General features: G+C 45.6%; 3 protein-coding genes and 1 long non-coding RNA gene across 4 annotated transcripts; 2 read left to right on the forward strand and 2 right to left on the reverse strand.

Annotated features, from left to right (window-relative positions):
• Window positions 1-248: 248 nt before the first annotated feature.
• On the reverse strand, window positions 249-2,435 carry LOC136518352 (probable carbohydrate esterase At4g34215). The gene has a single exon (XM_066512000.1). The coding sequence runs from the start codon at window positions 1,983-1,985 to the stop codon at window positions 1,128-1,130; it is 858 nt and encodes a 285-aa protein (XP_066368097.1). The 5' UTR covers window positions 1,986-2,435; the 3' UTR covers window positions 249-1,127.
• A 557-nt stretch (window positions 2,436-2,992) lies between these two features.
• Window positions 2,993-5,202, forward strand: LOC136514956 (uncharacterized). The gene is made up of 3 exons (XR_010773910.1): window positions 2,993-3,072; window positions 3,873-4,063; window positions 4,970-5,202. It is a non-coding gene; the product is annotated as an uncharacterized lncRNA (long non-coding RNA).
• Window positions 5,203-7,732: 2,530 nt separating this feature from the next.
• On the forward strand, window positions 7,733-9,789 carry LOC136518134 (probable carbohydrate esterase At4g34215). Its single transcript, XM_066511802.1, has 2 exons — window positions 7,733-8,465; window positions 9,441-9,789. The coding sequence occupies exons 1-2, from the start codon at window positions 7,863-7,865 to the stop codon at window positions 9,642-9,644; spliced, it is 807 nt and encodes a 268-aa protein (XP_066367899.1). The 5' UTR covers window positions 7,733-7,862; the 3' UTR covers window positions 9,645-9,789.
• A 797-nt stretch (window positions 9,790-10,586) lies between these two features.
• On the reverse strand, window positions 10,587-14,478 carry LOC136518135 (calcium-dependent lipid-binding protein-like). Its single transcript, XM_066511803.1, has 11 exons — window positions 14,288-14,478; window positions 13,940-14,041; window positions 13,462-13,512; window positions 13,198-13,318; window positions 12,606-12,724; window positions 12,399-12,497; window positions 12,221-12,301; window positions 12,052-12,134; window positions 11,575-11,800; window positions 11,282-11,449; window positions 10,587-11,196 (listed from the first exon to the last, which is right to left on the reverse strand). Exons 1-11 carry the CDS (start codon window positions 14,390-14,392, stop codon window positions 10,879-10,881), a joined length of 1,473 nt encoding a protein of 490 aa, XP_066367900.1. The 5' UTR covers window positions 14,393-14,478; the 3' UTR covers window positions 10,587-10,878.
• Between the last annotated feature and the right edge of the window lie 2,694 nt (window positions 14,479-17,172).

Below are 17,172 nucleotides of genomic sequence, written 5' to 3' on the forward strand. Positions count from 1 at the left end.
TATGAATGGCATTGCTGGCATTGACAATAGGGCAGCATGTTCCCACCCCCCACCCCCCCCCCCCCCGACTTGGGGTATTTTCAGATGCTTGGCTTGGCCAGACTTTGGAGGTACTCCATAGTATTGGTTGTTAGGAAAGCTGTTTCCTTGCTCCACAACGATTTACCAGCTTCAGCGATCTGACTTACCTTCTCCCTAAACTGATATTTAGGTAGAGAATATACTAATACAGATGTTGCCTACTGAAACTTTCCCCTTTCCAATTCATTTAGGATTGTCGGTTTCAGAAGTCCAACAAAGTTGAACGGTGCTAGTTTACTGAAAGTGAAAGCTGACAAGGAAACTACAGTACATATTGACACCAAGCAGAACAGTCCTCCACTAGCGTTATGAAAAGAAGTCATCAATTGCCTGAAAGTTGCAGCCCAGCTTCTTTTGAGGCAAGGCAACCACCAAATGGTAGCGCATATTCTGAGCAATCTCCCAGAAATTCTGAGGCGCAGAGGTGACAAAGCTCTGAACTGAACAATACGGAGTCTCTGTTAGCCTGTGATGGATCTGACACGGTAACATCATACGGTAGTTTACAAGTAAACCTAGCTAGTGAATATTCCTATACTCCGTAATGTTGTATCTGTTGAGGAGAGTCACAGTTTTGAAGTCGCCTGCTTTTGGAGAGCTCTCTCTTTGGACCTGAAGCATGAGTACATGCTGTCAAAACTGAATTGCCTCTCAGAGCAGTTAGTGGGCAATTACTTGGTCGCTGAACAGCGTGGCGTGTTCCGTACAAGTTTAACCTGGTGCTAGTACTGTGAATGAAGAGCATGAACTGCGAGCATCGATTGGTTGGCCAGAAATGAGCAGTTAATACTGACTTGATTAATAATCGCGTACACAGTACAATGCGGTTAATGGGTGCTGTAACATAACATTTCTGTTACGGCAACCCCAGGAATGACCATTTCATTTTCAATTTTTCACCATCAGTATTCAGTAAGCAACACAGAAATTGAAGGCAGGCTCTAGAGCAGATGCGGTGTGCCTGATGGGTGTAATTTGGTAGCAATTGTAATCTAATACAACAAGGAAGGAATGGCAATGAGAACGAAGAAGCAGTAGTCAGGCTCTCAGAGCGTAGCTGCCAGGTAGGAGGCGGCGAGCATCTTCCCCAGCTGCACCTGCGCCGGCGTGGTAAGATGCGTGTAGTCGCTGGCGACGGGCAGGCCCTTGGCGTCCACGTACTTGACGTTGTGGAGGCTGACCCTCCTCTGCGCCTCCCTGACGATGTCGACGAACTTGCCCTGCCCCGTGGCGAGCCCGACCTGGATGACGAGCAGGTCCGGCATGCCGAGGTCCCGCCTGACGTCGCGGACGAAGGCCTCCATGCGGGACGTGTAGACGTCGGCGTCCTGGCGCCTGATGGTGTCGGCCTCGCCCTGGTACCACAGCAGCGCGGCGAGCCTGGGCCTGGGCCCGTTGGCCGTCTGCTGCATGGCGGCCCTTGCGCGCGCGAGCATGCGGTCGTACAGCGGCGTGCCGCGGGACCAGTTGGCGATGGGCGTGGCGCCCTGCGCGCAGGGGACGAGCCCCACGACGGCGGGGCGGCGGCGGCCGGAGCGCCAGGACCGCAGGAGCGCGTGCGCGAAGGGCATCCCGGGGCCGACCCCGAGCACGTTGTGCAGGTCGATGCCGGCGTGCAGCGGCTCCCGGGCCTCCTCCCAGCGAAGGGACGGGGAGAGGCGGAGGATGCGCGGGGAGGGCGCGCAGTCGGGCGGCACCACGCCGTCCCAGGTGCCGCTGGTGGCGCCGCCGCGGCCGCCCATGTTGGACTGCCCCGCAAGGAGGAACACCAGCGTCGGGCTGGAGGCGGTGGCGGAGGCGGAGGCAGTGGCTGCCTCCTCTGCCCCTGCTGCACCTGCGGTGGCCAGGAAGAGGAGGAAAGGGAGCAGCATGAGCATTGGGAGTGCTGAGAGCAGTTGCGCCATTGCCGCTCGCTGTCACTACTATCACTCACAGGGACGGACGGACCAGTTGGTGTTCGCTGCTGTGTGGAGTGAGATTTAAGTAGGGAGAGGACAGCTACCGCGGCCACTGTAACTACTGGTACTGTACCCTACGGTGGCGGTGGCGGTGGCGGTGGTAGGGAAGGGAGGCGCCGACGCTACGCTAGCTACAGCATAGAGCTGCTGCTGCTGCGGTGAATTAATTATTTCTCCTCATCCGGTCATCCTCTTGCATTGCCATTGCCATTGCCATTGCAGCATAGGCAGCCATGGAATTGGCATCAAATGGCGGAGCGGAGGTGCATGCATTCTATGCAGTGGGCAGCACCGGCAACGCGCGTGGGTCACGGATTTCCTTTGTCTGCCACATATCCATCCCCACACCACCCCCTGGTCACTGGTCACTCACGCGCGCATCGGCATCGGCGGCGGCCGCATGCATGCATTCCCACGCATCCATCCATCCATCCTGGCGTAAAGCTGTGCCCTTTCCGTTTGTCTGCCTCTGCTCCATTGCGTATACGACCAAGCATGACCTGCGAAGATATCGTATTCTCTGGGCCTGGCCCATAGGTCGATATGCCCACACACAACACAAAAAGGGACTGTTCCAACTTGTTTGTTCATCTTTGTTTCCTCATTCGCGAGACGACACAATCCCGGCATCGTCACCCGCAACGCGTTTTGTAGGCTGTCCTGTATTTACGTGGGGCCGACATACTCCCCAAACTAAACTTTACTTATCTATATCTAATATTAGAAACGGTAGCCCCCCGCCCCCCCCCCCCCCCCCCCCCCCCCCCCTGCGCGCACGATGACGGCCGGGCCAAGCTCTAGCGGCGCAGCCTAGGCGCCGGCGACCATATGCCTCTGGCGCGAGCAAATCCAGGTACCGGTTATCTTACATGTAGTAATGGCCTACAGTTTCCCTCATATTCTACATTCTTCTTCACAATTTTCCTCTGCCTTTGATTAGATTACTATGTGTCCGTGTCCTGATGACGAAGACCACAGGGAGATGATGCATGTGTAGAGGCTGCTACAACACTCGTCAAAAAATCAGTGCTAGGTCGGCCTTTTCGGTTTTGCTTCGTTGATCTATCTTCCCACTTTGATACAACCAAAACATGTTTCGATGAATATGTTACTTTGAAGGTTAACAAATGCACATATATTACAGTCAAATTAGTTCTCTTCAATTGTTGTTGGAAACATTATTACTTGCATGTGGCGTGTATACCTACATGTCCTCTAACGACGATCACAGAAATCAATTTTAGACGTCCTTAACCAAAATAAATTCATCGTGGTGCGTACGTTTTTTCTTCATTTTCAGAGGTATACTTATTCAGGGTTTCATATCTAGTTATGGCAAAGTGTGATCAGCCAATAGGTTCGCAATGTGCCAAGGTCAATTATCTAGGTGTATTAGTGTATTACAAATTCTGCCATGAAATCAGTATGAATTTTTAGCTTCTACCAACCTCTTCCTATATGATTTGTCTTAGATTGGGTTGACAGTTATGAGAACCTTCTCATATATTCATGGTACAAATTATATGAGTTTAGGATGCTTTTCTTGATTGTGTTCGCTTGCTTAATACCAGTAGGTGGAATTCAATATGATGCAAATTAGTTTCTATCCCACCTTACTTCTAGGGCTCTAATATGAATCTGATGTTCTCAAATTATTGGCTTCAAATTTTTTGGATGTCATTTGTATGGATTTTAGTGTGATGCAAATTAGATTCTATCCCAGCTTACTTCTATGGCTCTAATATCAATCTGATGTTTTCAAATTATTTGCTTCTAATTTTTCTAATGTGACTTGCATGGATTTTGTTCTTTTCCCACCAATGGTTCATGTAGTCTCAAACCAGGCAGTATCTACAGTGTGTTCTGTGTACCAAGCATGGCAGCCATCCTGGCCCCAGGCGCTCGAAATCGGACGCCTGGGAGCCGCGCTCGCGCCAGGCAAGATTCCCAGGGACTAATCCAAACAGGCCCTCAGTCCGTTTAGTTGTACAAGACTACCAGGAACACATCCTACAAAAGCACAGGTAACTATTTTTTTTTTTGGCATGCACTTCTCGGTTTTCAGACATGCAAATGTTAGAAAACCTGAAACCACATCATCACATTTCTGAAACAAATATATTTGGGTTAACAAAAACATAAGGTAATTACCATTAACGATCTTATCCTATTATGCCCCTTTCCGTTTTCTCTTTTGTTGTTTTAGAATTTTGGATACCATTCTTGCTCAGCCTTTATTTGATTTTGCACACTAAAAAAACGCACCTCCATCCCCGCGCAAAGCGCGACTCATAGTTACTGTGTCCCTAATTAGCTACAGCTTCTTCAAAGGGAAACCAAACTGTATTAGATTCACAAGTTCCAAACTGCAAGTTATGTTTCCTACTTGCTTTTGTTTACACTGGATTCAAAATGGACCTATTCAATACTATAGGAGTGCTCAGATACAAAAGTTGCTTCGATCAACCTTTTCCATTAGGCTTGGACAGAACCTGAACAATTTTCTATTTCAAACCCATTTCTTTCGGTGAATTTTGTCTTCGATTCGTACGAGAATTAAGTCGAAATAGGCTGAAGACCATCGAAGTAGCAAATTTGCTTCCTATTTTACAATTCCAGCTGACACAATTTTGAATAGGTTTCTTCACATTCAGACGAACCATTTCTTGAGGCCAATGAACTGCTGTTTGTTGTTGTGGGCCTCTTATTACCTATACATAACACTACAACAAGGTCTTCTCCATTTATTTTGCTTCTGTCTTGCAGTGCAGTAATTTATTTGCGTAGTTCATATGACTTTTGAAATATATTCCTTGCCACTGAAACAAAAAACAGTTTCTGACATCTACCAAAGTGCACTCGATTTATGGCCTAACTCATTTCCTCCTTTAATTTTTAGCTGCCAATAAGTCCCTGTTTCGTGTTTGCAGCATGAGGGACTCATATACCTATTTCCAAGTTGTTGACAACGCTTCTGGCTTCCCACCAGGGTTATGGCTTCGACAGTGTTTGAACTGCAAGTTATGGTAACTACATAGTGCCCTGAAGCTCCAGCCGTGCTGCTCCGTTCAGCTGCAATACGAGGATCAAGATGCATCTTGAATTGAGACAGACATCACTGCATGTTGCTGACTTAGGATGCGGCATATATTGCATTATTTCTTTAACTTTCAGCGAATGAACAGTTTTTTTTCTCTCACAACAAATAACGTAAGCATCAGCCTAAACTAAATTTCAGCGAAACAAACAGGACCATAGTATGCTGGTTCGCGTGGGGTTACTGGCTAGTATAAATTCTAAATGCCAAGGAATGCATTTGGCCATCATTGCACGTGCGCTGCAATGATGGCCAAATGCATAACGATGGCACCTCTCAAGAGGACTAACAATATGTTTTGCGTGCACGAAAATCTATATTATAATAATTCTAAACCCAACTAACTATGTATCTCAGTTACGTCCACAGCACATGCATTGTAATGTCCACAGCATGCCACACAATCCACTATTTCACAATTCTCATAGCAACGCGTGAGTTACGTTTTTAGCTACATAAAAAGAAAAAGGCAACCTATCAAACTAAAATAAATAGATGAATTATTACTACTACGGATTCTGGTCTGCATACTAGGGCTAACTGTTAGTTATTACTCTCTAATGTTAGTCGTAATAAGTAATCCAAACAAGAAGGTTAACAGACGAGTTAAAGTTTAACCAACATCCTAACAACCCTCTAGATAGCCAAGTCCATGAGTTGCAAATATTCTGGTCGTACCCTGGACAAGGACATAAGCATGTTCGCTTGCTCGTATACGATCATGGATTATAAGCTGGAACACTATTTTTCTCTCACACCAAACCAGCCAGCAGTAAATAATCTACGATCGTTTACGATGAAACGAGCAGACTGAAGATTGGGCCACTCTCTTCTCAAAGCGCCCTCTAGCAAGCCAAGTCCGCGGCCGTTTCTTCCAAGCTCAGTTCTGACATAAGTCAACACCGGCGCCCCATATCACTGAAAAAATAGTATCGTTAAATTATAGAATAAATCTAAAAAAATATAAGCACACATATTAAAATGAGAATTTAAATCTGAGTGGGTGTTGTTAAATCTTAAAAATGCGAGTATCTATGTCAAATAAAAAACTTGAACCCGGATAAATAGAGATCACCATAGGAAAACTAACTGGTTGAGTCACATGCAGTTCTTCCACCATTTTTTTCTGTCACATATAAACATTTTGTCAGGTGCTGGAACTAAAACTTTTTGTCCTTTTGAGGATGGATCTTGGAGCATCAGTTTGTGCTGAAAATAGGTGGACAGGTAATGTTGCCCATGGCTCAAAATGTCAACGGCATGCGATGTGCCAAATGTTGTCCTAGTGCGGCCACAGCACGCGGTGCCAGCTACCCAAATGCCCTTTCCAGATCCACATCCACGATCCACCCATGACCCATCTAGATCATCGGACTCGGACCACAGGAGTAATTACTACAAGCTGATGTAAAATAAAAAAAGGAAGCGGCGGGCCGATTCTAGAAAGCCACTTTCTCGTATGTCAGCCCGGTAAATGGGCTGGTCCAGAGAACTCATATGGCCCGACAAAATGGTTTCGGTATTCAATTGGAAGAGATCTCTTTTAGCAATCGAACATCTTACCCTCTTAGCTCTCTCGAAATCATTGAAACTATCTCACTGCTCGGTTAAAAGTGATTTTCAAGGTGGTCTTATCTTTCTTAACTTATTGAAAATATGATAAATACTACTCCCCCCACCTTAAAAAGAGTCGCTATAGGACTCGTGCTGGTCAAACTTTTTTTAGCTTGACTAGAATTTTAGAAAATATTAGCAGCATTCATATCTCCAAGTAAATTTAATATAAAAATACACTCAACGATCTATCATCTATCTAATGATCCTAATTATGTACCATAAATGTTAATATTTTCTTATATATATGGTCAAAGTTAAAAATATTTGACTTTTCGGAAAGTGAGAATGACACTTTTTATAGGGCAAATGGAGTACTTAATAAGGTTTTGAGGCCGATAAAAACCATAGAGATGGAATGAGACATAAGGAACCCAAATAAAATGTTTAGAGGCTGTGAAAATGTATCTACAAGATTCATAAAATTAGATTTACCTCTAGAGGAGAGGAAAAGGTATTGAGGAAAAAAAATCTAAAAATTATTCCAAAATATTCTACGATGTCCATATGCGTTTGAAAAATACTCTACCACAAAAATATAACATGCAACCAGCAGGAACGCAACATAAGTTTAAGACTATGCTGGTTCCATATCGTGTGTTTGTTATAGGGAAGTTTTCAAAACGTATCTAGACTTTGAATGGATTGTTTTGGGAATTTTTTTATTTGTTAACTTTTTTTCTTCATTTTCTTAGCGCTAAATATAATTCTTGAAAGCTTTCGAAGATAGTTTCTTGATCTCTCAATTTTGACGAAACCTAAAATTTGTTGATTTGCAGTAAATCGAGAATTACATTTTTTTCTTATTAATATAGAGGGAGTAGATGAGGCGCTTGGAGATTGACTTGTAAAGTAATGGAACGAAGGACGTCTTCACATGAAGGATCTTTGTTAAAGTTGAATTGGCGGAAGGAGCACGTGAGTATAGATCCTGGACAGGGGTACCCATCCCTACCCACTGGCCCACTGGCCTGCTTGTCGTTTGACCTCGGTCGCTCTCTTTCGCTTGCCTTGCAATCTCGATCTTCTCGTCCAAGAGAAGAGAATTCAAAATCTTCGTCGGCCAGAGCCAGACGGGGCAGAAGATCACCAGTCAGACCAAACCCAGAACAATGGTGCTCCTCCTCCTGCTCCTCGTCGCCGTCGCCTCGTCCTCCCTATCCCAGGAGGGCGTCGTCGCCGCCGACGTGCCGCCGTCCAACAAGCTGATCTTCATCCTGGCGGGGCAGTCCAACATGGCCGGGCGCGGTGGGGTGGTGGCGAACCGCTGGGACGGCGTGGTGCCGGGCGACTGCGCGCCGTCCCCCGCGGTGCTCCGCCTCTCGCCCGACCTGCGGTGGGAGGAGGCGCGGGAGCCGCTGCACGCCGGCATCGACGCCGACCACCACGCCGTCGGGGTGGGGCCCGGGATGGCGTTCGCCAACGCGCTGCTGCGGTCGGGCCACGCGGGGAGCCCCGTGGTGGGGCTCGTCCCCTGCGCCGTGGGAGGCACGCGGATGGCGGAGTGGGGCAAGGGCACCGAGCTCTACGCCGAGATGCTGCGCCGGGCCAGGGTCGCCGTCGAGACCGGGGGACGCATCGGGGCGCTGCTGTGGTACCAGGGGGAGAGCGACACCGTCAGGTGGTCCGACGCCACCGAGTACGGCCGCCGGATGGGCATGCTTGTCCGCGATCTCCGCGCCGATCTCGGCATCCCGCACCTCCTCGTCATCCAGGTAATAAATAAACTTGCATTCCATTACATTGTTACTAGTTAGTAATATGTGATCCATAATCCATCCATGGCTTTGCCTCGGTTGGTAGGAGTACCTAGGTAGAGATTGCTTGCTGCTACTACCTAGGAGTACTCTGGTATTTGCCTATCTGCTCTGCTCTCCTAGACTAGTCCATTTGGTTATGGTTGGTGACGATTGCAACAACACAATTGGATCCGTCCCAGCAGCACCCCACCACTAACTACAACTACACAAAGGCAAGGCTCTGTTCGTGCCTTGCCCACGGAGCACGATTGGTATGGTACTCATTCCCGTTCTCACAAGCAAAGCAAGCAAATTCAGTACCCGCCGGAGCCGGTGACTTCACATCCCATTCCATCACCGGACCACCGACCACACACCACCTCAACGACTCATTCCGCTCCAAGCGAAAGCCACGTACTGGACCAGTTTGCATTGTCAAGCCACAGTAATTGCTGTACCTGGTTCAGGCATTATTACTGTGGCCCTTGCTCATTGCATTTAATCCCTGCCTTATTGCAAGTACACCACGAAGCTTACAGAAAAAGGTTGTTGTTAGCCTACAAATGCAGCATTCCGACATCTTTCGTCGCCTTCATCATTAGCCTCAAGTATCGTTGAGTGTTCATCATTTTGGGGAGCGGCGGTGCCATTTCTATTTTCTGTACAGAGAAGCACACGCTCGTGTTCGCACTTGACACCACCTCGCTTCTGTACAGAAATGAATATCATCTGCTGAGAAAGATACCCTACTCAAAGCAAAGATGGTGGGGCTATTAACCATTTTGCTCCAATCCATGAAGCAAGCATGCCTTCTGACAATCCTACTGAATGGTCTACCAACCAACCGTAGTTTTCAATTCGTAGACCCAACGACTAACTAATAATTACGAACACAAACAGTATGCCGCACCGCACTAATTCCTTTTTTCTCTGTTCCTCCACATGTTTCAGGTAGGGTTAGCATCAGGCCTAGGACAGTATACTCAAGTCGTACGGGATGCTCAGAAAGGGATCAAACTTCGCAACGTCAGATTCGTTGATGCAATGGGGTTGCCATTGCAAGATGGCCATCTGCATCTAAGCACCCAAGCTCAAGTCCAGCTAGGACATATGTTGGCTCAGTCCTATTTGAATGATGGTACATCCCAGCTCTAGTTCTCTATCTACTTCTTTCTTCAGAAAATAAGATAGAAACTCCAAAACTTTTGCTCCCACCTCTAGTCAATTAATTCCCTATTTGGACGATTCATTGAGAACCCATTCTTATAATTGTTATTGTATCAAATCAAATTGTTATAGACTTACAGAGCTAGCTCAGTGCAATATCTTCATTATCGCAACTCAGAGCCATCTCATTGTCTTCCTTTAGTTCTTGGTAATGATACTATGATAATCACTACGCTCTGGAAAGCCTGGGGGTATGCAATGGAAAATAATCTAGTTCGTGGAACTGAGTTGGGATCTGTATCATTGAAGTTGAGTGCTAGATAAGAGTGGCATTACTTCTAGAGTGATATTAGCTGTGGGAACCGGAATGGCCTGGTGAAATGGTGCAAAACAAGATTATGAAACCAATCAAATGGTTAGAATTGGAATAGTCGAGAAATTAGGTCTTGAGCTTTAATTTGAATACGAGGAAGCGAGTACTCTGTCCTCCAGTGTACCGGAAACACCTTTTGATTTTTGGCGGCAAAGCTGTAGGAAGTTTCGGACCATTGTAGGTTGCCTTTCTGAATTTGCTGCGCGAATGGGGGTCCTTGCCTTGTCTCTGATGTACCGCTTTCGAGAACACTGCATGTGAGTCGAGTCTAGCCATGTTCTAGTTAAAGCAGTAACTGTTAGAGCAGGCCACGGACACTAAGCTTTATTCTATGGTCAATCAAATTTAGCATCATATTTATTTGCCCTTTTTCTTTTTGTGGGGTGATAGGACATGCGAATTCTCGAACCCCTAAACCATGGTGGCTACAAATCATTTTGGTATTTTGCTTCATTTTTATTTGAACGGAGCATGCACATTGGCACATGTACCCTGTTCGTATGCAATCAGGTGAGATGAAGAAGAAACCCAAAGGATTTTGTGCACAAGCATAGTTTTATACCAACACACAGGCATGTGAATTGTGATGCCGCTACAAGACTTATTCTCAGTATCAGGCAGGTGGTACATACAAGGCACGGTATACATACAAGATTTTTTTGTCTGACTAGTTATTATTATGTGATACCCTGTAAAGGAACAGAGCCTAACGTTGGAGTTGGTTGGGGCATGTCTGAAAGCTTGTTCTTTTTCTCTTTGTTGTTTTCCGAGGGGGGGACAGGGAGTATGCAAGCTCAGGGGAAAAATGAAAAAAGTTTGGAAGACATTGCCTGCGTCCGTCAATTAGCTTCAGGTTGTCTGTGAACGTGAGCGTGACATGACCTGCTGCTGGTCGCGCTTCCGATGCATGCTGAAGCTCTCGGTGACGGTTCGGCCCATGAACTTTCCCGCTTTGCCAAGCCCACTTCCCACGGCGCCGATTCCGGAGCCCACCAGGCCCACGCCGCCAACCACGCCGGACCCCACCAGCGAGGCGGCGCCGCCCAGCGCGTCCATGGTGCCGCCGATCAGCCCGGCCTCCTTGAGCCGCTTCCTCTCCTCCATGGCTTTCTTCTCCATCTCCATGGCTTGCACCTGCTCCTCTCTCGTCAACGGGTGGTACACGACCTGATGAAGTGATGAACAGAGCAGGTTTGGATGAGAATCAGATGCAGCTTGTTTTATGTCAGGAGGCACCAACAGCTGAGCTGACCTTGAGGTGCAGTGTCCCTCTACCCTTGTTGTCCTTCACTTTTAGTGAATCTAGTGACTGCAGCACATTCAGGGTGATCTCCGTTGGGTTCTCAGGTTCAAGGCTGTTCACTGCCAGTTTAGCCACACCCATTTTCTTGTCTTGCTGAAGAGTGTCCTCATCGCAAATCTGAAAAAAAAAAGCTCACCACCGGCGTCAGGGCATTCTTTTGTTTCTGTTTTGTTTTGTTGCTAAACAAATACTACAAAGTCACAAACTCTTGGAGTTGAAGCAAAAGAAGAAGAGATGAAGACCTCAAATATAACTTCCTGTGTTTCCTTGTCTTCCACAATCAAATGAAATGTCTCGTTCCATTCAGGATTAAGGTTATGATCGACGACCTTCGTTTTCACCTTCAGCATGGGACGGATATACAATACCACGTAAGGATCTGATTTTCCGATCATCTCCATATTAACCAAACAAGTTGCTTTTACTACTGTCACTGCAAGTCTGCCCTGAGGTTTCAGCTCCATCTCACTGAAGAAAATGCAAACAAATACTTCACTGAGATCAGAATCCATCAGTATTGAGATCTAAGAATAATTTCTTCATTGCTACTTTTATGTTATCAGATCCTGAGTTCAGTAAACCCTCAGGGTGGGCCTGTTTGGATGAAGGGGAATGTTCTAGGAGTTTATAGGATTCAGTTCACATTTGTACTGATAAATCCTAAGGATTTACTTCCTAAAGTCCCATTTCCAAACAGGACCTTAGGGTTACAAACTAACCTTGTATCAACATTGACTCCAAGTGGAACCACAATCCTGTGTGGCCACTGAAGCATGTCAGTAACAATTGAATTCACAGTATCCTGCATTTGGAGATACAAAAGCTATGGTCAATTCACAACACCAACCAATAAAAATCTTTAAATCTTATAGCCCCCTTTTTTTTTACATCAATCATATCAGAAAGCCCTGGAATAGCAGTAAGGCTTCCTCCCACAGCCTTGAGGGTGTACTGTATTTTCGGCTTTGGCTGAAGCAATATAAAGGCCACAAAATGAATACATCAGAGACCATAATATGATGATGCCATAGGGTAAAAATTCCAGGAATCCACAAGGATTACATGCCTCTGCAAGGAGGGCCACCACAACGGCAGAGATGCAGGGGGCCTCTTCAGAAAGCTGAAATATCGTACGTACGACCGTGAATACCTGGAGATCCTTGAGCTGAAAATATGTAGGTTCATGTAAAAGTTAACATTACTCAATAGTACACCGGAACGGTCGCGGTGCTCCAAACAATGTATGGCTGAACAAACTAGTATCATGTGAAACCTGAATGGGCAATGAAGCAAAAATGGAATCAACAGCTAGGATTATGCTTGGATCTCCACCCCACCGAAAATCAATGTCCATGATGATCTGGCCTGGCTGGAGGTTTTGGATACGAATACCTTCATAAATAAAAGATAAAAGTAAATTTAAACTACTCCAATTCTATATCGCATCACAAAGTAGAGTGCTACACAACACTGTGCTTATCTGTATTTGAGGAAAACAAAAACATTACCCTTATCGGAAATTGATTATTGTGTCGCATTTCCCCGATGGCATGATAGGTAATATCCTTATGTATCTGGATCTAGTCGATTTCTTAACATGATGGATAGGAGCTGTGCTCAAACCAGTAATCTAATGACATAAGGCAATGCTCTAATCATGTTTTTCTCTCAGTAAGTTATAGTTGTCTAGTTACTTGATTGCACTTACATGTTACATAGGTTCAAGATTCAAGAAAGGATCCTGCATATGTAAACATCTTGTAACAAATGAATGTCATTTTGAATTATTTACCTAATCTATGTAGACAAGATGAGCATGATGAGAATGCTATGAATTGCTTCATATGTTTAGGTTAGAGAGCAACCTTCTATCTTTGGTGGCACATTTCCAAGGAAAAATCTGCTAAACTTGAGTGATTTTATTCCCGGAGGGCGGTAATCATCGAGTAGTGGTTCAACAGATTCCTTGACAACCAACGTCGCAGCCTAATACCAAGTAGAAGAGATAAATTGTCATAAAGCTAGGTTCAACAGTCCCAAGTGCGAAATGAATTGGAAATTTGGCTGTTGGTGAATTGATGTAAGTAAAATGAATGAAATTATTTTGTACCGAGTTCCTTTTTTTATACCTGTGCTATAAAAGGCCAGAGTTTGCTTAGGTGTTTGTTCAACCACTTTACCTGTAGAGCAACAAAATTCATGTCCAATAAGTTCTGAAACATATGTAGTAACACATATTATTTCAGGCTTTGACCTTTGCGCATATGAACAGAAGGTTTATAATTGCAGTTATAGCAGAAGACAAGATTTTTAAAACTGTTTTACTTCAAAGAGAATTGCATTAGCCCAACAAAAAATTGTCCACACTCTACACACAAACCTCTTTGACGGGTCAACATGAAAATAGCAACAAAGTCAAACAGTTTCAATGGATGGATCGATGACAGATAGATCAACCAAAGGCGTACTTAGAAAAATAATAATAAAGTAGCCATCAAGGATGCAAAGGATTGAAGCAAACTCTTCTTATTTTTTTTTAATCTCAGAACATAAGTTTATTAAATATTTTTTTTCATAAGAAAGAACATAGGTGCAGTTGCTTGTCACCTGCTCAAACTGTTGAAATGACACCCATTCAGGAAAATTGTCACCACATAGTTTTTTCAGATCGTCTCTTGAGAGTGAGCCAAGGATCTTGATGTCAGCTGCCTGTTGAGGAGACATATGAACATATACCAGGTTATATATCGCCAAATTTTCAAAGCAGCATGAAATTAGCGCGACATAAAATTTGGATTGACGACGAAGGGCACCCAAAGAGCAAATAACCGTTTTGAAGCATGTGTACAGATATACTAGTGGGTTGGGTATGAAATCAAATGAATGAATACTACTTCAATTCCCAGATAGATTGCCAACAAATAAACAACCAACCGTGCAGTAGCCAGTAGGTACCTTGGCGACGCGCTTGGTGGTGCGGCGGCGCATCATCCTGCTCCAGGCGGCCATGAGCGCCACGCCCAGCAGCAGCCCCGCCACCATCCCGGAGACGAGGCCCATCGTCGATCGTCGTCTCTGCCGGCCGGCACCGATCGAGCGAGGCGAGATGTAGTACAGCGCAAGGGCGGAGGGTGCAATGCCTGCTCTGTGTCTATCGCTTGCGGATAATTTATTTATTTGTAGTATAAGTCGACGGGGTGAGGCGATCGAGGGAAGGAGATGATGAGGTGAAGTAGTTGTCGGCTTCGAAACCACAAGAAATTGCAATCGCATTGCTTACTTACTACTACAGTAAGTATTGCTTGCTAGTATCCCGCCTATAATATATAACTGCTTGCTGCATGGGAAACTACTCCAGTACAGTGAGTTGAATTTCTCTCGAAAGAGATTTGGTTTCACATTTTTCATATATAACTGCTTGCTGCATGGGAAACTACTCCAGTACAGTGAGTTGAATTTCTTTCGAAAGAGATTTGGTTTCACATTTTTCTTGTTGCTTTTGCTTTTGTTAGAGCTCTGTACAAGCACGTACCCGATACGATCTTATTATAATATAACTTCCTTGGAGCCCCATACGATTGACCACGCTGGGATCAAGGTCGACCGGTAAGATGAATCCTCATGCCTACATGAAGCGGACTTGCCAGCACCACGAAATCCGAACCGGGCGCTAGCGTCGCGTGCAGCGAGCGAACGAGCGCCTCAGCAACGTCGGATACCCGGATCTGCAAGCGAGCGCCCCCCCCCGGGACGTCGCTCGTGACGTCAGACCGCGCGCGAGGTCCGGTCGTGCCGCCCCCGCTTCTCACGCGCATCTTATGTGCAAACACCCGATATACTTTTAAAACATACAGATACAACACTTGCAACATACAAATTAAAAAAGACAGATAAAACACTTAAAACATGCTACACTTGCAAAAACATCTGAAAAAATACTTAAAAACCATTGCAAACAAATACAATATCCAGATAAAACACTTGCAACATATGCAACATCCAAATAAAAACACTTGCAACGTACAACTGAAAAAATAGATGAAACATTTGTAACAACCCAAAAATCCATACACCCAAAAATACTACAAATTTTTTTTTGAACTCCCATGTGATGATGAGTGTCATGTATAGAAACCCAACCTAAGAAATGCATTAGGTCTCACCCAACCAAGACAACACATAAGCATGTCATGTCATTTGTTGATTATGATTATTTAATTTCTAACAAAATAAAATGTTGCATACAATGTTAACTTAAATTGTGACTTGGATTCTCATTTGCTTTATGTTATGCTTAACAATTCCATTAAAGTAATAAACCATAAAGTTATTATTAAACAAAATTCCCTAAACTTCAATGAACAAGTTACCTCAGTTTTAAATTCAAATTCTAAACCAAATTTGAATTCAAACAATGGAAAAGAAATGAAAAACAGAAAAAAGAAAAGGAGAAGAAGGCCTCCCAGCCAGCTGCTCGGCCCAACCCGCGCGACCAACTACCGGCCCAGCCCTCCACTTCTCCCCCTCCGCTGGCCCGCGCACGCGCAGTAGCAGGCCGGCCCCAACTCACGCGCAACAGCCCAGCTCGCGGCCCAGCGCGTCGTCCACGCCCGCGCGCCCTGCTGCCTTCGCCAGTAGCCGCTGCCACTTGGCCCCACGCGTCAGCCACACGTCGCCCATGCCCGCGCGTTTCCCCCGTCTCACTTGCAGCCGCTGCCGCTGGATAAAAGGTCCTAATATGGCTAGAGGGGGGTGAATAGCCTATTTAAAAATCTACAAATCAACTAGAGCAATTTGATTAGTATGACAAAAAGCGTAATGCAAACTTGCTCTAGCTCTACAAGGGTTGCAAGCCACCTATCCAACAATTCTAGTTGCAATGAATACTTAGGCACACAAACTAGCTATGTAATTACTCACTAAGAGCTCTCAACCTTGCTACTCTAAAGAGCTCAACTAGATGAATGTAAATAATAAAGCAAGCTCTCAATTCTAATTACACTAAAGAGCTTGTATCAACTAGTTTGCAACAATGTAAATGAGTGAGTAGAGTGATTATACCGACGTGTAGGGGATGAACCAATCACAAGATGAATATATAGCCAATCACCGAGAGAATGCCAAAGACAAGAGACAATCGATTTTCTCCCGAGGTTCACGTGCTTGCCAACACGCTATGTCCCCGTTGTGTCGACCAACACTTGGTGGTTCGGCGGCTAAGAGGTGTTTCACAAACCTCATCCACACGATTGGACATCACAAGAACCGACCCACAAGTGAGGTAACTCAATGACACGAGCAATTTACTAGAGTTACCTTTCGGCGCTCCGCCGGGGAAGGTACAACTCCCCTCACAATCACCGGAGACGGCCACGAACAATCACCAACTCGTGCCGATCCTCCATCGCTGCTCCAACCGTCTAGGTGGTGGCAACCATCAAGAGAAACAAGCGAAATCCGCAGCGCAACACGAATACCAAGTGCCTCTAGATGCAATCACTCAAGCAATGCACTTGGATTCTCTCCCAATCTCACAAAGATGATGGATCAATGATGGAGATGAGTGGGAGGGCTTTGACTAAGCTCACAAGGATGCTATGTCAATGAAAATGTGCAAGAGTTATCCCATGAGCCGGCCATGGGGCTTTAAATAGAGCCCCCATCAAATAGAGCCGTTGTACCCCTTCACTGGGCAAAACACGCTCTGACCGGACGCTCTTGTCATACCGACCGGACGCTGGCCCTCAGTGTCCGGTCGCCCGATGGACGCCACGCGTCACCAGCTTCAAACGCTGTTCGTCAGATTTCAACGGCTACGAAGCTGACCGGACGCTCCGGTC

This window comes from Miscanthus floridulus, chromosome 17 (assembly GCF_019320115.1).
Source record: "Miscanthus floridulus cultivar M001 chromosome 17, ASM1932011v1, whole genome shotgun sequence".
Taxonomy (NCBI): domain Eukaryota; kingdom Viridiplantae; phylum Streptophyta; class Magnoliopsida; order Poales; family Poaceae; genus Miscanthus; species Miscanthus floridulus.